Below are 26,617 nucleotides of genomic sequence, written 5' to 3'. Positions count from 1 at the left end.
TGAAGCTCGTCTGGAGGGTTGTTAACAGTGTCCAAAGAAGTGCCAAAAGTATACAGAATGGTGTCGTCTGCGTAGAGGTGGATCAGAGACTCACCAGCAGCAAGAGCGACATCATTGATGTATACAGAGAAAAGAGTTGGCCCAAGAATTGAACCCTGTGGCACCCCCATAGAGACTACCAGAGGCCTGGACAACAGGCCATCCGATTTGACACATTGAACTCTATCAGAGAAGTAGTTGGTGAACCAGGCGAGGCAATCATTTGAGAAACCAAGGCTATTGAGTCTGCCGATGAGGATGTGGTGATTTACAAAATCCAAAGCCTTGGCCATCCTTTGGATGACAAATCAGGAAGAGTTTCAAAAAGTGAATATTTAATCGCTATTTGTGAATTTATGAAACCTGTGCCGGTGGAAAAATATTTTGATGTGTGGCGCCGTCCTCAAACAATCACACGCAGACATTACATTTGGATGATTTGTTATATGCATATAAAATGATATTATTCAACAGGCTAAGTTGATTGAGAAACATGATGTAATTTTCTTTTTTTTGCACTCTGGCAGCAAAAGAATTGCACTACACCACTGAGTATAATAAATAAATTACTTGCTTTGTGTAAAGACTGGAAGGTCTCATCATAAAAGTATTTTGTTCAAATGGGTTACCTGTCTTTCTTCGGTACATTCCTATGTGATTTTACCAAAAGTGACATGTACAGGGCAGACGGACAGAGACCCGGCTTTGACTTTGAGTTGGGTTTTGATCATGTGGAGAATACAGAGGTGTCTTCTGTCTCCTTCCACTCTGATTGTTGTGTTTTCTCATCAAAGGGGACAGATTAGAAGAAAAAAAATGTAAACACGCCAATTTAAAACATCTACCTAGATTTGTTAATTCCAGTAAAATTATCATATTCTTGTTTCCTGTTCCAACAGTCATTCTCAAACCCTCACTGTCAGTGTAAGTTACGGTATTGTTGTTGTATTGTTATATTTAAGCAATAAGGCCCGAAGAGGGTGTAGTGTATGGCCAATATACCACGGCTAAGTGTTATTTCGTATGCGCAACGCAGAGTGCCTGGATAAAGCCCGTATCCGTGGTATATTGGCCATATACCACAAACCCCTGAGGTACCTTATTGCTGATATAAACTGGTTACACATGTAATTAGAACAGTCAAAATAAATGTTTTGTCATACCCATGGTATACGGTCTGATATACCACGGCTTTCAGCCAATCCGTATTCAGGGCTCGAACCACCCAGTTTATAATATAGTGCAAAGTATGTGGTGCGTTACTCTGAATCAATAATATTATTATATTGAAATTAGGGATAGTCTATCTGGACAAATACTGTTTTCATTGTGAGTAGCTATATACCTTGTCATTATCACTGAGCTCCGTGCCATAATGTAATGTTCTACCAGAAAGGGTAATGTAATCATAGAACACAACCAGTGAAATAAAGGTTATGGTAAGGGTTAGAAAAGGAGGAGAGATAGCATCATCTAATCTATTGTAACTAGTCATGAAAACCTTTACAAAAAACAGTAATTTGGCACGTGTTTTTACCTATTTTTTTAACTAAAAGTTTAAAGGATATGGCATCTTTGGGTCATTTTAGCGTGTTTTCCAGACCCCCTCAAACATTTGAAGCCATGATTGGGCTGTATATACCAATTATTTATGGATATATTGTCACGCCCTGACCTGAGAGAGCATTTTTATATCTCTATTTAGGTTTGGTCAGGGTGTGATTTGGCTGGGCATTCTACGTCCTTTTTTCTATGTTTTTGTATTTCTTTGTTTTGGCCTGGTATGGCTCTCAATCAGGGACAGCTGTACATCGTTGTCGCTGATTGGGAGCCATACTTAGGCAGCCTGTTTTCCTTTGGGGCTTTGTGGGTAGTTGTTTTCTGTCTTGTGTGTTACCTGGCAGAACTGTTGGCTTTCGGTTTCTTGTGTTATTTAAAGTGATTCATTAAAGTTAATATGAGCACTTACCACGCTGCATCTTGGTCCCCTCTGTCAGACGATCGTTACATATATGGCCAAGTGAATCTTGTCCAATATGGCCTCATGCAGATGGTTGGTGGCCATATTAGAAATGGCAATATAGGCAAAAAAACTTCTTTAGAAATGCGTCAGCTGTATGTGAAATTTGGTGGCTCTGTCACAAAGTCAATATTTGTTTCCAGTAGCCACTGGATTATGGTCAGTATGACCCCCATGAAGGTCTTAAGAGTATTTTATGATCAGAATGATTGTCTATATTATTTGTGGGGTGTATTTAGTGGGTAGATAACATTACAAAGTAAGATATTTTTTGGAATGATTTTATTCTAACAGGATATCCAAATGGTAGCCATTTTATTGAAATGGACACCCTGGTTGGTTGACTGACCTGCTTCCCAGACTGCTTGCAATCCTTAAAATGTTCCTTAAGGTATCTAGCATCAGTGTACCAAGTTTGATACTTGTATCATAAAGTGGAATGATCTCGGGTATCGTGTCACTGATCATCACTGATCCCAAGTGATTCTGTTGCAATTTGTCAATTTGTCCACATTAAAACTTGGAGATGGAACTCTGTGTTGTGTATTGCTTTGGTATAAGTGGCATCATCCTTGCTTAAATGTCAAATGTGAGAAAGTACAGACATTCTACTGTAAATATACACATTTATGATATTCTGAGAATAATGGCAATCATGTTCGTCGTATATTTCTATCAGAAGCAACACTACCATCTGGGCCATGTTTCGACAACAGATTAAGAACGTTCCAGATAGAAATGCAATGACGAGAGCTGATGTGTTTCATTATCAGACATGTTTGTTCTACATGGTAAGCGCTGTGAATTTCAAAAAGACCAAAGAGAATTCTCTTTGAGATGCTCAGCTATCTACAATTCTACTGATTACCGTCTTTCAATGAGAAATGTTTATTAGGTGTGTTGTAACTGTTGCCAAATAATGACATTAACATACCTGTATATTGCTAAAAATGTGAGAGTAGGGTGACTCCGGTAGTGGTTCTCAACCCAAGTCACCAGCGTCAATGACGAACACCCTAAGCACTAACCCAATAAGGGATATCTCTAGGGCGTGTTCTTATTGGGCCAGTATAGTTAGGCCCTTATCACCAAAAAAACTCGCCCTTCCTCCCTAGGCACTTGTGTGAATCTGAAACAGCTCCATAGATGTAAGCATTACAGTGAATGCACATTGAAGTAAATCTCAGCTCTGTTAAAAGTACACTCAAGAAAAACGTATATTGACCAGAGTGATTTAGGAGTATTATTTAAACAGATTAATATTCCCCACCAACAGTCGACAACTATACAGAAAGCCCTTAAACAATGATGAGAGAACAGCCAAATTAACTGATCATTGACACAGACATGGTGGCGTAGCAGGAAGATCTGAATGCTGTGAACCAAGAGTTTGGGAGTTCAAATCCCAGGTGAGGACATGTTGAGTAATAATTACTGTATAAATGAACATGTACAATGTAATCATGTGTGTCAAATATGCAAGTTGAAAACACTATGTTAAAAGCATGTGTGAGTTTCCCTTGCCAACAGAATGCACTGTACGTTATCAAAAATCTTCTGAGAACATGTTTTGGTGTTAAAGTTACGAGAACATTCCCTTAATGTCAAGCAGAAGTTATCTAGAATGTGGTTACAATTTTCTCTGAATATAAGATATGAATGTTCTAGACACATTTCATGGGAACATTGCAAGTACATTTCATTGTATCAGTTGTGAGGACGGTGCCTGATGGTCCCAAAGAAACATAAAAAAAAACATATTTTCCCATCACGCCTTGTTAAAGTTGCCAAGTCCATCAAGGCCTTGATTGGTGAACCACTGATCAATTCACAGTATTCAGATCCCTTGACTTTTTCCCACATTTTGTTACATTACAGCCTAATTAAAAAATGGATTACTTTTCTCATCAATCGACACACAATACCCCATAATGACTAAGCTAATTTATTTGATTTTTTAACATTTTTTGCAGATTTATAGAAATTTCCATAAGTATTCAGACCCTTTAAACAGTACTTTTTTGAAGCACCTTTGAAAGCGATTACAGACTTGAGTCTTCTTTGGAGTGGTCTAAGGCACTGCATCTCAGTGCTTAAAGCATCACTACAGACACCCTGGTTCCTATCCAGGTTGTATCACAACCGGCCGTGATTGGGAGTCCCATAGGGCAGCGCACAATTGGCCCAGCGTCGTCCGGGTTTGGCCGGTGTAGGCCGTCATTGTAAATAAGAATTTGTTCTTAAATGACTTGCCTAGTTAAATAAAGGTTAAATAAAAAATACAAATAATAATAAAGCTACAAGCTTGGCACACCTGTATTTGGGGAGTTTCTCTCATTCTTCTCTGCAGATCCTCTCAAGCTCTGTCAGGTTGGATGGGGAGCGTCATTGCACAACTATCTTCAGGTCTCTCCAGGGATGATTGATCGGGTTCATGTCCGGGCTCTGGCTGGGCCACACAAGGACATTCAGAGACTTGTCCTGAAGCCACTCCTGCGTTTTCTTGGCTGTGTGCTTAGGGTCGTTGTCCTGTTGGAAGGTGAACCATCGCCCCAGTCTAAGGTCCTGACGAGTCCCAGTCACTGCCTCTGAAAAACATCCCCACCACCATGCTTCCCCGTAGGGATGGTACCAGGTTTCCTCCAGTGAGGTTGACGCTTGGCAGTCAGGCCAAAGAGTTCAATCTTGGTTTAATCAGAACAGGGGATCTTGTTTCCCATAAACACAGCAAAAAAAGAAACATCCTCTCACTGTCAACTGCGTTTATTTTGAGCAAACTTAACATGTGTAAATATTTGTATGAACCTAACAAGATTCAACAACTAAGACATAAACTGAACAACTTCCTCAGACGTGAATAACAGAAATTGAATAATGTGTCCCTGAATAAAGGGGGGGTCAAAATCAAAAGTAACAGTCAGTATCTGGTGTGGCCACCAGCTGCATTAAGTTCTGCAGTGCATCTCCTCTTCATGGACTGCACCAGATTTGCCAGTTCTTGCTGTGAGATGTTACCTCACTCTTCCACCAAGGCACCTGCAAGTTCCCGGACATTTCTGGGGGGAATGGCCCTAGCCCTCACCCTCCGATCCAACAGGTCCCAGACGTGCTCAATGGGATTGAGATCCGGGCTCTTCGCTGGCCATGGCAGAACACTGACATTCCTGTGTTGCAGGAAATCACTCACAGAACGAGCAGTATGGCTGGTGGCATTGTCATGCTGGAGGGTCATGTCAGATGAGCCTGCAGGAAGGGTACCACATGAGGGAGGAGGATGTCTTCCCTGTAACGCACAGTGTTGAGATTGCCTGCAATGACAACAAGCTTAGTCCGATGATGCTGTGACACACCACCCCAGACTATGACGGACCCTCCACCTCCAAATCGATCCCGCTCCAGAGTACAGGCCTCGGTGTGACGCTCAATCCTTCGACGATAAACACGAATCCGACCATCACCCCTGGTGAGACAAAACCGTGTCTCGTTGGTGAAGAGCACTTTTTTCCAGTCCTGTCTGGTCCAGCGACGGTGGGTTTGTGCCCATAGGCAACGCTGTTGCCGGTGAGGTCTGGTGAGGACCTGCCTTATAATAGGTCTACAAACCCTTAGTCCAGCCTCTCTCTGCCTATTTTGCACAGTCTGAGCACTGATGGAGGGATTGTGCGTTCCTGGTGTAACTCGGGCAGTTGTTGTTGCCATCCTGTACATGTCCGGCAGGTGTGATGTTCGGATGTACCGATCCTGTGCAGGTGTTGTTAAACGTGGTCTGCCACTACGAGGATGATCAGCTGTCTGTCCTGTCTCCCTGTAGCGCTGTCTGAGGCGTCTCACAGTACAGACATTGTAATTTATTGCCCTGGCCACATCTGCAGTCCTCATGCCTCCTTGCAACGTGCCTAAGGCACATTCACGCAGATGAGCAGGGATCCTGGGCATCTTTCTTTCGGTGGTTTTCAGAGTCAGTAGAAAGTTAGTCCTAAGTTTTCATAACTGTGACCTTAATTGCCTACCATCTGTAAGCTGTTAGTTTCTTAACGACCGTTCCACAGGTGCATGTTCATTAATTGTTTATGGTTCACTGAACATAATTTCTAAAAACGTGTTTTCACTTTGTCATTATGGGGTATTGTGTGTAGATTGATGCAGAAGAAAATGTATTTAATCCATTGTAGAATAAGGCCGTAACATAACAAAATGTGGAAAAAGTAAAGGAGCAGATACAATGTAGGACCTGATCTTGATGCTCGTAGATGTGTGGGACGGGACCTGGGATCTGTAGATTTGAGAAAAGCATTAGTAAAAGAACATGGACTACCCTTGCCTTCATGAAGTCCTTCTTTGTTTTGTACCAGTTACAAAGGCAAGTCTCCTACACAGAGGGGCATCATGTGGAAAAACATGTGGCGTTCAGCATATACGTTTCCCATTTCTAAGAATGTGTGTGATGTGAATGTGTGTGTATTTATATGCATGATGTACAGTGCCTTCAGAAAGTATTCACACACCTTGCCTTTTTCCACATTTTGTTGTGTTACAGCATGAATTGAAAATGCATTACATTAAGATGTTTTGTCACTGATCTACACACAATACTCCATAATGTCAAAGTGGAATTGTGTTTTCGAAATGTTCACAAATGTATTCAAAATAAGAAGCTGAAATGTCTTAAGTATATGTCAATAAGTATTCAACCCCTTCGTTATGGCAGGCCTAAATAAGTTCAGGAGTAAGAATGTGTTTAACAAGTCCCAAAATCTCACTCTATGTTCAATAATAGTGTTTAACATGATTTTTGAAGGACTACATCATCTCTGTACCCCACACATACAATTATCTGTAAGGCCGCTCAGTCGAGCAGTGAATTTCAAACACAGATTCAACCACAAAGACCAGGGAGGTTTTCCAATGCCTCGCAAAGAAGGGCACCTATAGAAGCGCACCTAAAAAAAGACATTGAATATCCCTTTGAGCATGGTGAAGTAAATGAATTACACTTTGTGTATCAATACACCCAGTCACTACAAAGATACTGGTGTCCTTCCTAACTCAGTTGCTGGAGAGGAAAGACTTGCCTAGTTAAATAAAGGTTCAATTTAAACATTTAAAAAGGAAAACGGCTCAGGGATTTCACCATGAGGCCAATGGTGACTTTAAAACAGTTACAGTTTAATGGCTGTGATAGGAGAAAACTGAGCATAGATCAACAACATTGTAGTTTCTCCACAATACTAATCTAATTGACAAAGTGAAAAGAAGGAAGCCTGTACAGAATGAAAATATATTCCAAAACATGGATCCTTTCTGCAACAAGGCACTAAAGTAAATCTGCAAAAGAAATGTGGCAAAGCAATTCACTTTTTGTTCTGAATAGTGTTATGGGGAAAATCCAAAACAACACATTACTCAGTACCATTCTCCATATTAACAAGCATAATCAAACCAAAGTTTATTTGTCACGTGCGCCGAATACAACCTGTAAGTTTCCTGTAAGTAAGCACAGTGAAATGCTTACTTACAGGCTCTATCCAAAAGTGCAAAAAAGGTGTTAAGTGAACATGTAACGTTCGTCAAAAGGAGTCGACCAAGGTGCAGCGTGGAATATGTTCATCTTGTGATTTATTTACTCAGAACATGTTAAAAAGTAATGAACAAAGAAAATACAACCGTCACGTTCTGTAGGCACACAAAGCAATACAAAAATAAGATCCCACAAACACAGGTGGAAAAAAGTATGTATGGTTCCTAATCAGAGACAACAATAGACAGCTGCCTCTGGTTAGGAACCATACTCGGCCCAACACAAAGAAATACAAAACATAGAATGCCCACCCCACACCCTTACCTAACCACATAGAGAAACAAACCCTCTCTCTCAGGTCAGGGCGTGACAGAACAATAGGTAAGTCAAGAAATTAATGGTGGCTGCATCATGTTATGGGTATGCTTGTAATCCTTAAGGACTGGGGAGTTTTTCAGGATAAAAAAGAAACAGAATGGAGCTAAGCACAGTCAAAATCCTTGAGGAAAACCTGGTTCAGTTTGCTTTCCACCAGACACTGGGAGATTAATTCACCTTTCAGCAGGACAATAATCTAAAACACAAGGACAAATGTACACTGGAATTGCTTACCAAGAAGACAGTGAATGTTTCTGATTGGCCGAGTTACAGTTTTGATTCAAATCTGCTTGAAATCTATGGTAAGAGCTACAAATGTTTGTCTAGCAATGATCAACAACCATTTGACAGAGCTTGAAGAATTTTGAAAATTATAATGGTTAAATGTTGCACAATCCCGGAGTGGAAAGCTCTTTGAGATTTACCCAGAAAGACCCACAGCTGTAATTGCTGCCAAAGGTGATTCTAACATGTATTGACTCAGGGGGTTGAATACTTATCTAATCAAGATATATTAGTGTTTTATTTTTCATGAATTATTTACAAATGTTCAAATTTTTCTTATACTTTGAATTCACAGAGTATTTTGTGTAGATCAGCATTTTATGCATATTATGGGGGGGTACATACACTGACACAGCACACCTCTGAGTGGGGGAGGTACAGAAGCAGACATCGGCATGTATAGTACAGAATAAGGTTTCACCATATATAACTGTAGCTGTACTGCAGCTGTCTAATCAGTCATAACTAAACCCCTAAGGATTGTTCATTCAGGTCAGAGTGGACTGAACACACCACTGGTTTAGATAGACGGGAGTGTCTCCAAATATGATTGTGTAAGTAGAATGAGGAGGAGGAGTGGACTTACAACAGTCGGATTCTTATTAGAGGCCAAACTGGTTCCCCCCCTGCAAGGCTCCATGTCCCTGTGCTTTAAAGGACCAATGCAGCCGTTTCCATCTCAATATCAAATAATTTCTGGGTAACAATTAGGTACCTTACTGTGATTGTTGTTAATTAAAATAGTCAAAAATAAACAAAATTGCTTCTTAGCAAAGAGCAATTTCTCAAGCAATAATTTTGCTAGGACTGTCTGGTAGTTGTCTGCGTGGTAAGGGAAAACTGAAAACTAGCTGTTATTGGCAGAGAGGTATGGAACTGTCTTTCTTATTGGTCTATTAACTAATTCCACCAGGCAGGTGAAATTAGTTAATAGACTAATTTCACATGCCCACCAAAACAGGCAAAACTTTCAAAGTACTCTTAGCTCTTACACACACACAAACGCACACGCACACACACACACACACACACACACACACACACATGCACGTTTATACAAGCATGCATGAACACAGACAGACAGACAGACAGACAGACAGACAGACAGACAGACAGACAGACAGACAGACAGACAGACAGACAGACAGACAGACAGACAGACAGACAGACAGACAGACAGACAGACAGACAGACAGACAGACAGACACATTGTGTCATTCAGCCTCCATGCAGCACACAGCCTGAGGACCGAACAAGGCCACTTCCTTCATGTCACGTCAGGACGGAGGGATGAAACAGGAGAGGGTTTTCTTTCTTTCTCTCTCCAGTGTTTCTCCATTACTTTTTGACTCTGGGCTTTTTACTGTAATGAGGAAAGTCGTAAAACTCAACCCTTTCTGGGTTCATTCTTTCCAATTTACTGCCCCAAACATCCACCGCCTCTCATAGTGAATTATAAATATGGAGACAACATCTTGTGTGTTGTCACAAATTATTGCTTTCTTTAGCTCTTAAATGTCCCACTGAAATAAGGCATGTGGGTTGTTTTAATGGTTTTAATGGCTAAATGTGTGTTTTTTACATTTCAGCTCAGCTGAGCTGGCCTCGAGGCGGTGTAGCAGCACCTTGGTCTTCTCTAGTTGTGTCTAGGACATGACGATAGGGGGAACGACTGGAAGTACAACAAACCCCCTTTCAGATAAAGAACTTGGTATGCAAAACAACAGTTCTATGTGTCCTTTTTCAATCAACAATAAATTCCACAGTTTCTAGGAGAGTCGCTCTTCTCTTCCCTCCCTCCCTCCCCAAGCACAAGGTCCAGGGCAAAGGGTCAACATGTGCGTGCTAGGACAGGCCCGGCAGGGGTCCTTGATAGATGGAGATATAGGTTTGGGGCTGGGCTGAGGTGGCGAGTTTACTGTAGGCGGTGTCGGAAAAGGCACAGCTGTAGACAGCATTACCAACGGCCTCTGGGAACAGTCTCCCAGCTGAGCAAAAGAGGAGAGGAGGATTAGATGAGGGGAGGAGAGGAGGTTTTAAGATATACAGTGTTTCCCAAATGATGAGCTGAGACCCACTGGAGGATTGCAACTGAAGACAGGATCCTATCTAGAAACATTTGTTTTGTGTTGACTTGGTATGTCACAAGCGAAACACTTTTGGTGGATTATAGTGAAAAAGTGCTGAATCCACTGCAGTACATCACAGAGTATACACAGACAATATACTCATTACACACCGCAAGACCAAAGGGCATGGATGTCCAGCTTGGCCTACAGCTAAAGCAAAGAACACACACTCCCCTGAATGAGGAAACCACAAGCCAAAGTCCTGCAGACATGCAGCACTGTACACATGGATTCACCGCTGGCTTCATCCTGAAACATATATAAGTTACGTTTATGCTTGTTTACAGTTTTCCCACAGAATGTCCACTCTGTGAGTAATCAAATGGGGGTTTGGAGTGAGAACACTGGGGACCTTGGCAGTGTGGTTGTTTGATGCAGTTATTGGCCCTTTTGAAGAGGGTTGAAGAGATCTTATAAACAATGGACTGACTGCAGACACAGCTGGAGGACCTGTGTGAGTTTGTGTGATGCAGAGAGAGTGACGAGACCAGCTGGAGGACCTGTGAGTTTGTGTGATGCAGAGAGAGTGAGGAGACCAGCTGGAGTAGTATTTACTGCATATGCATGTTTATAATTAAGTATACTAAACAAAAATATAAACACAACATGTAAGGTGTGAACTGAATTTTTCATATGCACATAAAGCGTATTTCTCTCAAATTTTGTGCACAAATTTGTTTACATCCCTGTTAGTGAGCATTTCTCCTTTGCCAAGATAATCCAGCCACCTGATAGTTGCGGCATATCAAGAAGCTGATTAAACAGCATGATCATTACACAGGTGCACCTTGTGCTGGGGACAAAAAAGGACCTCCACATCCGGCTTCTTCACCTGCGGGATCGTCTGAGACGAGCCACCCAGACAGCTGATGAAACTGAGGAGTATTTCTGTCTGTAATAAAGCACTTTTGTTTATTACTAATTCTGATTTGCTGGGCCTGGCTCCCCAGTGGGTGGGCCTGGCTCCCAAGTGGGTAGGCCTATGCCCTTGCAGCCCCACCCATGTCTGCACCCTGCCCTGTCATGTGAAATCTATAATTAGCGCATAATGAATTTATTTCAATTGACTGATTTCCTTATACGAACTGTAACTCAGTAAAATCGTTGAAATTGTTGCATGATGCGTTTATATTTTTGTTCGGTATATTTATTACTCATGTAAACGTTAGTAATTCATGCTCACAGGGCTCGTTGACCTCCTAGACCGAGCTGCAGGTTTTTAGACTGGAGTTTGCAATATGGCAATAATGTCACGGTGCATCCTTTGGCGAATGATCATGTTTGTTGTATGTCACGCATGCTGTTTTCATGCATGTAAAGATAACCATGTCAGTCTATTTGAAAGCTATGTCCGTCCGTCCGTCTGCCTGTCTGTCGTCTCGCTGTCTTTCTCTCTGTGTCTCTGTCTCTGTCATCCTCTGCATGTCCAGCTGTCTCCGCATGGTGTGACTACCGTTCTTTAGATCTCCTCTCTGAAGTGGTTGTTGGGAAATGTGGGTCTGTGGTTCTAGATTATTAATAAACCACACCAATTGAAGAGTCAAGTAGACTTTTCCTCAGTGTTGTCAGGAAAGCCCACAGGTGTGTATTGTGGATTGCAGAGTCAGGCTTACATTTATTCTACCACAATGGTTCCCCCTTGGGCCAAATATGTCAACCTCATTGGATAGTCTGTCTGAGATAAGGGAGATACAGCGGGAGCGCAGCCAATAGGCATCTTTCTTCTTAATTACAATGTGTCTTCAGTGGGTTAGATATCACAGACCAAGGTTAGGTGTCATTACCATCTTAAATACTGGGTTGGCCACTTTGGTCTTGCTAAGCATCAATTCCTTTAGTTTTATGCACACCACTGGAAAACATTAAACAACAAAATGCTATATTTGGAATGGGAAAGCTTAGTTGAATGATTACCAAAAAAAGTATAGTTTATCTGTAGTTTTTATTTGGCCAACAATGCTGTATCTGCACTCGGAAAAGATACAGAGTTGTAATTTCTCCACAAATCTCAGGTTTACGGTGACCTGCATCAGTTACTGTACACATTAGATACACAGAACCTTTCAAACGTCAACTCAGATGCATCTCTGGGTCATTTCTTAGCGAAGGCAAAGAACAAGGCCTCCCTGACAAATAACACTAAGTTGTTACATGCTCCCCTGACCTCTGTTTTTGCTTATTTTTGAGAGTTTGTTTCTACAGATGATGAGATTTAGTGAAACAATATTACTGCAGTGTGAGATATATGTTTGGAATGTTCCATAGTCGGAGGACAGGCTATTTACTAAAGATCCATCACAGGAGTTTGTCAGAAATGTGGATATGCATCATGCTTATAGACCAATGACATTCTATCCTCAATCAAACAGTACATGTTATTGCTCTCTCATCAAGCTAAGTCATGTTGACCTTCAGGTTACTGTATGTTTTGCCTGATGTAGAAGACAAATGCGGAGGGGAAAACAAGTTCATGTCTTAGACTAAGATATTGGAATGCTTCACTCTCTGTCAAGACAGAGTCAGTGTTATACTCCCTGTTCATAAAACCAGTCATATGGTCACACTAATTTCACACCCACACCACTCCCTCTCCACCAGCGTAATTTCAATTAAAATACAATATTTTGCACTATTTGCAAGAGAGATTAAAGTTATCAGAGCCTTAAAACGGTTTAGCTACCAACATACTATGTGAATTGTGTTTTAAACATCTGGTTTTCATAGTCCCGTTAAATTATTTATTTATTTGAGTATGGCAAGAGACTGTTTGTGCAGTTCAGTACTGCACATGTTAACATAATGCATTAAAATACGTCCTTCTGAATTTCAACAGAGAACAATAATTTGTGAGTCAATCGAGCTCAGTCATTTCCAAATTCAGCTGAAAGTAATTGTTCAGCAAAGATCGAGCTATGAAGGGGCTTACTCAACACGTCCATTGCACCTCTCCCTCGTGGGTTGACATTACGCAAGTAGATTCAAAATTTAATCGACACATTTATTGAATAAATATTAATAGCCTGTAGGATCGTTCTTTCAGCACCAATAGTGGCCATGCATTTAGCAGAATATGAGGCAAAAACGTTCACGTTTCGCTTTATGGAGATATATTTGGATAGACATAGGCCTATATTAAGATTCCTACATATAGAACATGTGTATTGTTACTTAACACTGGTTTTCGAATTACATTTATCAAGCCACATGTCTTATGAAACGCTCCAGTTATACAGCATGGTAAATCACAGAAGAGCCAACACTGGAGCATGTTTGCCCATTTCGAATGAAACTTTTTTTTTACGAGAATATAACTTGAATAAAAAAAATTAAAAAACATTTGGCTGTAGCATTTAAACTCTAAATAGCAAGTAAACCGTTTGGTGAACATCTCAAATATGTTTACCAAGACAAGATATTCTGAATTGAATAAACATATAAGGTATCACTCTAAAGGAAAGCTAAAACAGCTAATCGTATAACATGTCTATATGTGAAGCACAGCGGTGAAGGGGCAGAGAGAGTTGTGAATGATTTTTGGGGCAATTTTGCGTTTGGAACGAGTTCAAGCCCAGCCCACTCACTTCCGACCAATGGAGTTTGTTTATTCAAATGAGCCACTCATAAAGACGACTTGGAGCGGCAATTGTGGCAGACTTCATAAGAAACTTCACTCTTATCACAAATCAGATTTACTTTTAGACCACAGCTATACAATTGGATCTACCACTCCTAAACCAACATACAAGGACATTTTCATTCGGGACTTGACGGAGAAACCTCTGGATCAACAATAATATGGGAAAAGAAAATACCTTTTTGGTCACCGTTTGGATAATTCTGGCAAATATCTGTGTATCTTTTTCAAGTACACCAGAACAAACACTTTTTGGTAAGTAAGGGATATTTATCCTAGCTGTTTGTAGAGCTGACTTTGGCTTTGTTAGAGATAGGTTAAATAAACACATTCTTTGACTCTATGTTGATTTTCTCCCATAAAATAAACACTAGAGCCAACGGGAGGCAGTAAAATTGATGCAGACTCCTCCAAGTGACCGAGAGTAACCTCAGTTCAGTCAGACGTACCCCACTCGAGTGCATTTTGTTAGGGTGCGCACCTCTCTCATGAATAATCTTTTCAACCATTGCAAAAATATATATACAATAAATCTGATCAACTAGATGCAAATTATGCATTTTAAGGACACGACATTATTCGCATGTTCAAGTGACCTTAAAATAATATTTTAATTGATGTATAATAAACATTTTCCCGTTGTTTTACACGTATTTGCATAATGCATAATAACATATATTATAATTATTATTGACATTATATTCGATATTTAATGTGGCCTATTTGTGTATGTTTGTGATATCCAAAATAAATACTTAATTTCAAAAGGCTTATAGTGTTATTACTACAATGTTTGGTTGGTAGAATTTCAAAAGATGCAAAAGGGGGCGACATTGGACCGGTGAAACGTATCGATATCTTTTTTATCATGCTGGTAATTGGATTAGATTACACCAGTTGATAAATTGATAGATTCTGCAGATTGTGTCTTTGTAATTACTTTCTTCCAAAATAAATAGTGTTCGAAGATAAAAGAAAAAAAGCTGAATTGCCACCACTTGAAGATCACTAGCGGTTCGGGGGGGGCAGTGCCCCTGTGACAACCATTTTGGACCCCCTTGTGGCCCCCCTAAATGTGGAGTATGAAATAATTTTTACATAACACATTTTTGCTATCATTATTTTTTTACATCTGTTATGAGACAGTGGCAAAGATGATGATTATGAACATGGTCTTTTGCCTGCTAATGCCTGCAATGCAGTGAAGAAAACGATATGACAACAATAACGTCTAATGTAACTGGCCCCAGCTTGGCCCCCCCCAGTTGAAATGGTCTAGAACCGCCACTGTTGAAGATGCAATGAAAAATACAGCAATTGGTTTCTTTGTAAACAAATGTTAGATGCTGAATTTTATCTGTCATGCAAATAAGAAGTTACATTTTGGTTGTGGTAAAGTGTTTGAAATGCTAGTGAACTCCTTGTACAATCATGATAATGAAAAAGTCATAAATAATAGGACATCTAGACTAGGTTTTAATATGTATCCGGTTAAAAATGTAAACAATAGTGTAATGAACAAGGCAGATTCCTATAGACTCTTGACTCCCCTGCATTGTGCATAATGATAACCTGTATGCCATGATAACTGTTCAAAGTGCTTACACGCAAGATCATGCACTAGTAGGGGAGTGACAACATGACTGATGAAGCCAGTTTAACATCATCGCTGTGTCTGTGCAGGTAACAGCAACTCTACTGAATGGCTTGAGGACTACACAGACATTGTATCCAAGTTCTCCCTGAGAACTGCTGAGATACCGGATGATGACTTGTGCTACATCGTTCCCGGGCAGCCCTTAACCATCCCAAAGTGTGAATTCAACCCTGGGTATAAGACGTTCGTGGTCATTCATGGATGGACGGTAAAGCTTTGACACTATTATGATTACCGCAAAAGCGGAAGTTGTTGATCATCATTTCAATGAGGCCTGTTGGGCATAATTAGGGAAATAACTCAACAATGTTGATTCTAAAAATAAATTCAGCATTGATAAGTAGATGTATGATGAGAAGCCCGCCGCTGTCCGTAGGCATAATGTTGTTGTGCTCATTCATGTGTAAAATTGCTGACACTTGGCTAGTCTTCAATCAGTGCTGTGAGTAAACAATGAGGGCTAGGGTCACAGTGAGTTAGGCCAGCCACTGACCCCGAAAATGTGTTTGTCCAGGTCACGGGGCTGTTTGAGAGCTGGGTCCCTAAGCTGGTGACAGCGCTGTACAAGAGGGAGCCCAAGGCCAACGTGATTGTGGTGGACTGGCTGACACGGGCGCAGCAGCACTACCTCAACTCAGCTGCCAACACCAAGTTGGTGGGCAAAGACGTGGCCAAGTTTGTTAATTGGCTACAGGTGGGTGATCTCAAGGACACTGGGTAGATAGGAACATAGCCACAGGAAGTAGGGGTGCTGAGGGTGTTACAGCACCCCCTGAAAAATCAGAATAAAAAAAATATTAATATATATATGCACTACTTTATGCACTACTTTTGTAAAAAAAATATATATATTTTTTTTTTTACAAAAGTAGTGCACTGGGCCTGTATTAACGGACAGATACAGACTTTCATGTTGACAACGCAGAAACATATTTGAAATAGGAAATATGTGACTGGTGACGATACAATGATTTAGAAGTCAATGCTGTGGTTGTATTTCACTCCTGGCTATGATTTAGTACACCCAAAAGCTTTTTACAGCCATGTTGTTGATCCACATCAACCACTCATCATTACACAGCTCATTATTGATAGAAACAGCAGGTGGAGCTAGTGAAGCATATCCTCTGCTAGAAAAAGGCTAGGAGACATTGGTATGATAAACTACCTGAAATGATTACATGTGTAAGCGTACAGTATAACTGACAGAACAGAATATACTTGAGAGGGTGTTAGGATGGCATAACGAGTTTTACAGCCAATACTTTACACAGTCACAAGACTGGAAAATAGAAATAAAACCATGTCTGCTTTCCCCCCTTGTCAGAAAACGCTAGACTACCCCTGGGAGAACATACATCTGCTGGGCTACAGTCTGGGGGCTCATGTAGCCGGCATCGCTGGTCTCCTCACCAACCACAAAGTCAGCAGGATCACAGGTGAGCAGACAGCCCTTCTCTGCTAAAGAGGTTTTAATGTTTATCTATCAGTCTGTCGCTATGTAGATACATGTACCATGGATACATACATGCATAGGCCTACATGTGCAAGTTCTATCTCAATGCATTTAGCCTCAATAGTCCTCCCATTTGTCTCCATAAAGTTTACCCAACTATTACATCTCGAGGCCATTGAAAACCATAATCAAATCATCACTAAAGCACATTGTGGGCTTTGGCCAGGACTGCATGGTCTCATGTGCAGTATGGACCTCCAGGACCGTGAATGATCTATAACGTCTCTCTTTCTCTCTCTCTCCCTCTCCGTCTCTGCTTCTACCCCTGTCTCTCTTCCTCCCCCTTCTCTCTCTCTCTTTCTCTCTCTCTCTCCCTCCCTCCATCTGGCTCCCAGGTTTGGACCCGGCCGGCCCGACCTTTGAGTTTGCTGACGCCCAGAGCACCCTGTCCCCTGACGATGCTCTCTTCGTGGACGTCCTGCACACCAACACCCGGGGCTCCCCAGACCGCAGCATCGGCATCCAGAGACCCGTGGGCCACGTGGACATCTACCCCAACGGAGGAACCTTCCAGCCAGGCTGTGACCTGCAGAACACCATGATGATGATCGCCACCACCGGCATCCGTAGTACGTACTGTAACTGGACACTGTACTGTAGAATGCCTTCTACTATTCTAGCTTCTCCATATTTCTGCTGTCTGACATATAGTAAAGCATAGTGTAACGTCAAAGTCTGTTATTATACTGTAGTAAATCTTCATGAGGAGTGTTTCTTGAAATTTAAACAGCTGCAACAAGTGCTTTGACTCCATTAAAAGTGACATTTCAAAGGCCTCAGTTTTCTAACCATAACACTGAAAGCCATACGTCATAAGCCAGAATAAGCACATTTCACAGACACAGTCACATTGTTAGTCTGGTGTATATTAGAGAATCAGCCAGTGATTCAGACTTCATGGTCCTAATGGTCTTGTTTTACGCCTGTCCTATGCAGATATGGACCAGCTTGTGAAGTGTTCCCATGAGCGCTCCATCCACCTGTTTATCGACTCGCTGGTGAACGCAGCAGAGCATCAGACCATGGCCTACCGCTGCAGCTCCAAAGAGGCCTTCATGAAGGGCATGTGTCTCAACTGCCGCAAGAACCGCTGCAACAAGGTGGGCTACGGCGTCAACAAGGTCCGGTTGCCCCGGAGCACCAAGATGTACCTCAAGACCCGCGAGATGATGCCCTTCAAACGTAAGGATGAGAGAGGAATTGTTTTAAGACAAGAATGCATGCAAGCACAAAGCAACACTCTTTTTCACAACAGAAGGTTCATTTCGTGGCACTAAAATAGATTTAGTTAAGAGTTACCTGACGTACATTAATTGCCAAATCCTCAATGTATCGGTCCGGATGGCTGAATGTAGTTATTGTAGTGGTGGCTAGGAGCTGGCTCAAGCTGGCCTTGAGAACTTTAACTTCTTCGGGATTGGTGTCCCTCCACGGGACGGTTGAGCTAACGTAGGCTAATGTGATTCGCATGAGGTTGTAAGTAACAAGAACATTTCCCGGGACATAAACATATCTGATATTGGAAACTTAAAATCTTATTAATCTAACTGCACTGTCCAATTTACAGTAGCTACGACAGTGAAATAATACCATGCTATTGTTTGAGGAGAGTGCACAGTTTTGAACATGAAAAGTTATTAATAAACAAATTAGGCACATTTGAGCAGTCTTGATACAACATTTTTAACATAAATGCAATGGTTCATTGGATCAGTCTAAAACTTTACACATACACTGCTGCCATCTAGTGGCCAAAATCTAAATTGCACCTGGGCTGGAATAATACATTATGGCCTTTCTCTTGCATTTCAAAGATGATGGTATAAAAAAAATATATAAAAGAAGGGTTGGTTTTTTCTTTGTATTATCTTTTACCAGAGCTATTGAGTTATATTCTCCTACATTCCTTTCGCATTTCCACAAACTTCAAAGTGTTTCCTTTCAAAGGGTACCAAGAATATGCATATCCTTGCTTCAGGGCTGAGCTACAGGCAGTTAGATTTGGGTATGTTATTTTAGACGAAAATTGAAAAAAAGGGGCGGATCCTGAACACTGAGTCTCTTTACCATCCTGTGCATGTTACATTAGTACAACGGGCCCCAACTGTGTACATACTGTATTGATACTGTACCACCCTGAGAAAACAACTACTGTAGTCTACACAAGTCCCTCCCTTATCAGTCACCTGACCCACAATCCATAAAAGATTCTATAACATCCGCCCAGCCTGCGTCCATTTTCCTCCCTCCTCACCCCACTACTCTGGGATTGGCACAGTCTGACATATCTGATAAGGTAGTGGCGTCAGGGACAAACAAAAACAAGCAGGGGGAATAAAACAAGGTTCATGACGCAAGTCATGAAGGTCACATGAGAGTGAGACTATTTGTATTTCAGTAGTGGTTGTGGTTTGGTAACTGGAAACCACTGCACGTGAATTCTTACGGTGGAAAGTTAGAAGAAACTTTCCACACCAATTGGAAATGCTTCTGGCACTGGCTTTGAATTTAGGCACACAATAACATCTCTGTAGTACACTGTAAAACCATGAAGCATGTGACAAGTTTAGAACCTAAACGTCAGTGTTTAAAACTTAAACATTAGGCATTTAGATTAGCCAATAAGGGTTCTCATTTTAAACACAGGTGTTTAGAATGCAAGATTAAACAAGATATTCAGCTTTTCCACTCAGTTTCTAACCAAGAGAACACCTAAACACTAGTGTTTACTTTCCCATCGTCATGTTTAGAGTGCATTTAGTCATTCAAAAATGTATGTGACTTTCCATGCCTTTTATTCAGATCAGTGTTAGGAATGTCTGTCACCTTACATTTCAGCACAACTGAACAGGACATTTCTTTTCAATTACGTGACGTTGTTGTTACTCAATTGTCTTGAGTCCATTTCTGTTAACTCTCAGAGTGAAAAATATGTGGGAGGGGCCTCATCATATTTCCCAGCATGCTTTGTTGCAGGTTGATTTTTAGAATAGTTTGTTTTAAAATCTTTGTTTCCTAATGCACATTGATTTATTGAGCTCATAGTATAGAAATATAAATAACTTAAATGTTTCTAAACTAATCCAGGGGTTGGACTTTTTGTACCCGTTACTGAGATGGTTGTTCTAGTTTAGATGGTTTAGGTAGTTTTGATTGTTGAGTTTTTCACCATAGCAGACATTCTGAGTGCAGGTTGTGGGTGATAAAATATTCAAATTTGTTGGATATCCTCCCTCTGGCTGGTTTCTGATAGGAATTGCCAATCACTTCATAAACCAGTGTAAACCAGGTCTGATGAGCCAGGATTTTCAGACCACAGACGTTATGAAATGTGTAATATGTGGTCATAAAGGGATTTATTTTAATTGAAACACATTCACTTAGGCAGTCACTTGATGAAGGCTTCAGGAATAGAAGTTATTGAATGCAACAATGTCTCTGTTACAAACACAGACATGGGTGGGTATCCCTCACAATCACATGAAAGGCATGCTGGGGAATATGCAAATACGGCTTTACACCCTACAGTGTTAAAACAACACCCCCAGTGTTTAGCGTTCAAAACCTAAAAACCTTGTGCTGTATAAACATGTTCATGTTTGTTAAAAGTGTTACAGCGAATAGACATGTTCTGGTGTTTACAATCTAAACACAGTGACACATTTTCATTTGAAATTCTAAATGCCTTGACGCATGTAAAAAGTGTTACAGAAAAGTGTTAAGTTATGCGTTCAGATCCTAAACATTTGGTTTTACAGTGGAAGGAGTGGAAGGTCGGTCAATTTAATCTGAAGTTTAACACTGCATTTTATTTCCCTTATTCACACAAAGGCAGTAAGTGGATCAATAATATGGTTATGTAAAGACAGGTCTTAAGCACTGAGATACTACAATAGTGTGTGAGCGGAGATCTTTAGCTCAAACTGTGGGCATCAGTGATGAGATTATGTCCACATGCCACAAACACTTCAAACTGTCGGAGAATGTGTCTTAACTGGGCAGACTGCAGGTGTTTCCATAAGAAAAAAACATACTCAGGGTTTCACAGGGCAAAACCTTCTCTGTGACACTTGTCTGTATGTGGCATGGTTCTAAATGAAGGTCTCTGTCATTCTTTCCACAGTTTTCCATTACCAAGTGAAGGTGCATTTCTTCAGCAGTGAGAAACTGGCCTACACTGAGCAGCCCATGAAAATCTCTCTGTACGGAACCCATGATGAGAAGACTGACATACCTTACACCATGTACGTATGGTTTGATATTAAAGAAAATAATAAAATAAGGAAATTATAGGAAATACAAAAACATTTTATGCAATACTTAGTTCTCCAGAAATGCTTGATATAATATCTAAACAAGTCCAGACTTACGAATATAAAACACTGACATTGTAGCTCATAATGAACCCTGGAAATGTCACCTCACCACCCCAACTCAGCTGGGTACTATATACAGTACAGAAGATGAACTGATCCACTGACCTTTGACCTGTGTGTGACCCCTCAGGCCCTTCCTGAACACCAACAGCACTGTGTCATTCCTGCTGACCACCGACGTGGACGTCGGGGAGCTGCTTATGGTCAAGCTGCGCTGGGAGAAAGATGCCTATTTCAGCTGGTCTGACATGTGGGGAAACAAAAACTTCCACATACGCAAAATACGTGTCAAGGCCGGGGAGACTCAATCCAGGTAAGTCATGATAGTAATGATGAGCTGTATATCTATATGTAGAAGGGGTATTCAAATTCACAGACCTTAAGGTCAGCAGCATTGCTGGTTTCGCTCTAAAGCCAATTCATTACATTCATTAAACCCAACAGTACTGTGGACAGTATTTGAATACCTTTAACACAGCGCATCGCCTTTCACATTTCCACTCTTTGGGGTTATATGTTAAAGGTGTCAAGAAGGCTTTGTTGATAGTCTTTACTGTCTGACTCCAGGGTGATCTTCAGCGCTAAAGATGGAGAGTTTGCCTACCTCATCAGAGGAAAAGACGACGTAGTCTTTGTCAAATCAAAAGAGGACAACATGAGCCGGAAAGAGAAAAAGTAAGAAAACTTTGTGAAACTTTGGTCATTTGAATATAGAAAAATCAATCATAACCAAAGATGGGATTCAAAACGTATTTCCTCATGTTCTTCTTTTGATTTTGATTTATCTTCAGGATGCACAGACTCAAGATGCAGGGAAGCCACTTCAAGAATAACATTGCATGAAGCAACACTTGAATAGAGTGCGCACTGAACCACACAGCCAAAGCTGGATGGAGCCTGGGAGAATACGCTGGAGAGAAGCTAGGGGATGTAAGTCTCTGACCTGTACTGTATCTTCTGCCTCCCAACCTGTGTCATCTCATCTCCACCCGCGATCACTTCATCCCACTGTGCTGGGAGTCAGCTTACGTGCTTTTTCTTCTATTAACCGTCATCATGGAGAGTGTAACAATTGCTTTTTTTATGTTTTTGACTTGGTCTAACGTTTCTACATTATCTTTTTAATCCTTCATCTCAACTGTGTTTATGTATACCTACTAAATCAAATTAATTAATTTCTAACGTTAAACTAGGTAGTTTCAATTAAAAGAGATTGACATGGCTTCCACTTATTTTTGCCACATTCAGTGTGCCCACTATAATAATCATGTCACTAATGTCATGCCTAAACCACTAATTGCCACCATCACAGGGACCAAAGATGGTGACATTGTCTACAGAATTGAATATTGCAGTGACCCGTGTAAATAGCTTTTCAATCACTATTATATATATGCGTTATCATTGTAGATGCATTCCCTGCTTGTTCTTTGTGTGCATTTGGTTATTGTGTTCGGCACTGGCCACTTTAAGGGAGTTAGTCCCCGTCAGTCAATTTGATCATTCATCAACTAGTTGAAATGGATTATGTTCAGATCATTCTTTAATTGGTCACTGGACTTCTGAAAAATAGTGGTCACAGCCTTAGTACTTCTATTACTTCCTTTATAGGTCAAAAATAATGTGGAAACAATTACCTTAACCCTATTGGTCAAGCATGCCCTCTAAAACATTCAATTTTCTTTAAAAAGGTCAAACAAAATGCTACACTAAATGTATAGCATATATGTGAGACTTTGCCAACATGGGTGGGCAGCCCTACATGATAACCATAAACATCCCAAGAATGTTTAATATTCTATTTATTGAATGTACCTGTATATATTTGTATATTTAGCTGTAATATATTTGGGCAGATTTCCATAGATGTCGCTGTTTTTCTAGATGAAGCGGTGTGATTTTATGTGAGTGGCTTTGGACAGACTGATCAAATTGGTCTCCATGCCAGCTGATGAGCACATTTATTTTTCTGAACTGAAATGCAGTGCACTCTATGAAGACAGAATATGATACTTTAATAAAGTGAAAACATTATATATTTTGGTATTCTTGGATTTTTTTACTACCCTGAGCTACATATTGTGTTCTTAAATTCCTTAGATATTATTTATGCCCTGGTCCTATAAGAGCTCTTTGTCACTTCCCACGAGCCGGGTTGTGACAAAAACTCACACTCATTCTCATGTTTAATAAATGTATCGTATAGTGTGTGTGTGGCAGGCTTACAATGATGGCAAAAAACAACATTTGAGAGTGTGTTGACCCTGGTGCTAGAGGGGGATGCAGCTGGAGGTTGAATGTTTTAAGGGGCACGGGGTTATAAATTCAGCTCCCCTGATTGAGATGTTAGCTCCCCTAAATGCAACAAAAGTCTAACTTTAAGGGGTCTCTAAATAATGCTAATTCAACCATTCTCCTGTTTAAAATGCAGTGTTAAATATGTTTTACAGTGGTAAATATGAAAATAAAATCTTCCAATGAAACGAACACCCCCACCTCTCTGTCATGGTTGAACCCATTTATTTCTATGTGGCAGTGCTGTCCATCCAGTAGTGTTGAATTATGGCCTCAGATGAGCTCCTTTATGCATAGATTTTCCGCCATTTGTTTGTCATGCGTCCTTGATAAAAACAGCCTTTATTCCAATGCATTAGATTTACCCGTTGATTTATCATTGTTTGCTTTTGTCAGTCAGTTGTTTGTGCAGGTACTGGTGTTCTCTGTGCCAGAAGCAGTAGACTATTTATTTAGCTTTATTCTTTTCTATCAATATTTGATCCAATGTTATGTAGGCGTAGTTACACAAGATCCATGATTCTACAGGGTTTAAGTTCAATGTTCTAATTCGATTGTTAAATGCTTACTAATTAAGTGATAATGCCCTCGAAGCCGGTGTTTGGAGGATATATTGACACAGATGTTGTTATATACAGTATCCTCCAAACACCAGCTTCGAGGGCATTATCACTTTTATACAACGGGTTACCAACATATTCAAATAATGATTGACATATTTTCAGAAAAAAATATATTTTGGTGAATTTATTCATACTATTTCATCCTCCACAAGATATATTCCCGACACAAATTTAGAGTTGCTAACCAAGCCGGCTGGTCGTTCATTCTATCGGTTTGGTTGCCAGAGACTCGACCTATGGACCCAGTCGTTCTTTTTAAATGTTCCATTGCCATACTGTCTGGCAACGTTCTTATCCCTTGTTTGCTAGCTAGTCAACTATGGCTAACGCACAGTCACGTCAAACAATACAGCCAGAATAGTAGCTGCATTTGCATTTGTTTAAGCTGTTTTTAGTGACATTTATTTGGACACATCCATAACAATGAGCTAATGAGGCGCGATTTGACCTGGCATAGAAAATGTGCTTTCTCGTCAGGACACTGTTGTTTAGAGGAGCAGTGGCAGTTCTAGACCATTTCAACTGGGGGGGCCAAGCTGGGGCCAGTTGTACTGTTAGAGGGGCCAGTTACATTAGACGTTATTGTTGTCATAGCGTTTTCTTCACTGCATTGCAGGCATTAGCAGGCAAAAGACCATGTTCATAATCATTAGTGTTCCACGTTGCCACTGTCTAATAACGGATGTAAAAAAAGAACGATAGCAAAAATTAGTTATGTAAAAATTATTTCATACTCCACATTTAGGGGGGCCATAAGGGGGTCCAAAATTGTTGTCACAAGGGCACTGCCCCCCCCCCCCAGAACCTCCCCTGTAGAGGAGCTAGCCAACCACACAGCTAACACAATCACTTCAAACTGAAGCTGGCAAACTAGCTGCCCTTCGTTTATTTCTTCTTTCTTTTTCAATTGACAAACATGCTGTCACAAATATCTTCGTCTTCTGACGATAATGCGAAATCGTCATCGGAAAAGGTAGACCAATACGCAGCAGGTGTGCAGTTGTTCATTTTGAACATTTAATTAAATCAACACGAATGCAAAACAACAAACAAGAAAACGAACGATAAACTGACAGTCCTGTTAGGCTTACTTACGCTAAACACGGAACAATCACCCACAAATAACAAACACAAACACACCCTAATATATGGGACTCTCAATCAAAGGCAGATAGACAACACCTGCCTTCAACTGAGAGTCCCAACCCCAATTAACCAAACATAGAACACACTCACCAGACTACACATAGAAATACATAAACATAGACCATCAACCAAAAATCCAGAAATACTAAATCAAACCCCCTTTAAACAACCACACCACCCTGAACCACATAAAACAAATACCCTCTGCCATGTCCTGACCAAACTACAATACTAATTAACCCTTATACTGGCCAGGACGTGACAGTACCCCCCCCTTAAAGGTGCTAACCCCGGAAGCACCTTTAAAAAAAAAAAAAAAAAAACAACAACCCCAAACAACAAAACAAAAATTCCCCTCTACTAAAGGGAGGGAAGGGAGGGTGGCTGCCGTCAACGACGGCACTGTGCTACACCCCCCCCTCCCCAACCCACCTATATCAGGAGGTGGCTCCGGTTCTGGCCTTTCCCGGCAGTCGGGCCACTCTGGCAGTTCGGGGCAGTCTGGCCACTCGGGGCAGTCTGGCAGTTCGGGGCAGTCTGGCCACTCGGGGCAGTCTGGCAACTCGGGGCAGTCTGGCAACTCGGGGCAGTCTGGGCAGTCCGGCCACTCGGGACAGTCTGGGCAGTCTGGCCACTCGGGACAGTCTGGGCAGTCTGGCCACTCGGGACAGTCTGGGCAGTCTGGCCACTCGGGACAGTCTGGGCAGTCTGGCCACTCCGGCAGTTCAGGGCAGTCTGGCCACTCCGGCAGTTCAGCGCAGTCTGGCCACTCCGGCAGTTCAGCGCAGTCTGGCCACTCCGGCAGTTCAGCTCAGTCTGGCCACTCCGGCGACTGTTGACTGGCGGGCAGCTCCGACGACTGTTGACTGGCGGGCAGCTCCGACGACTGTTGACTGGCGGGCAGCTCCGACGACTGTTGACTGGCGGGCAGCTCTGACGACTGTTGACTGGCGAGGCTGGGTTTACGCACTTGAAGGCTAGTGCGGGGAGCGGGAACAGGA

General features: G+C 41.3%; 1 protein-coding gene across 1 annotated transcript; it reads left to right on the top strand.

Moving 5' to 3' along the window:
- Positions 1–14,004: 14,004 nt before the first annotated feature.
- On the top strand, positions 14,005–23,590 carry LOC115158163 (lipoprotein lipase). Its single transcript, XM_029706779.1, has 10 exons — positions 14,005–14,258; positions 15,687–15,868; positions 16,175–16,354; positions 16,988–17,099; positions 17,512–17,745; positions 18,113–18,358; positions 21,300–21,420; positions 21,683–21,865; positions 22,120–22,227; positions 22,344–23,590. Exons 1-10 carry the CDS (start codon positions 14,165–14,167, stop codon positions 22,393–22,395), a joined length of 1,512 nt encoding a protein of 503 aa, XP_029562639.1. The 5' UTR covers positions 14,005–14,164; the 3' UTR covers positions 22,396–23,590.
- Positions 23,591–26,617: the final 3,027 nt, after the last annotated feature.

This window comes from Salmo trutta, chromosome 22 (assembly GCF_901001165.1).
Source record: "Salmo trutta chromosome 22, fSalTru1.1, whole genome shotgun sequence".
In the NCBI taxonomy this organism is placed as follows: Eukaryota; Metazoa; Chordata; class Actinopteri; order Salmoniformes; family Salmonidae; genus Salmo; species Salmo trutta.
This window is presented reverse-complemented; position numbering and strand designations above follow the sequence as displayed.

Coding starts and splice junctions, on each gene's coding strand:
- LOC115158163 (XM_029706779.1), top strand. CDS start 14,165: ATGGGAAAAGAAAATACCTTTTTGGTCACCGTTTGGATAATTCTGGCA. Junction 14,259..15,686: donor ACCAGAACAAACACTTTTTG/GTAAGTAAGGGA, acceptor GTGTCTGTGCAG/GTAACAGCAACTCTACTGAA. Junction 18,359..21,299: donor CGAGATGATGCCCTTCAAAC/GTAAGGATGAGA, acceptor TTCTTTCCACAG/TTTTCCATTACCAAGTGAAG.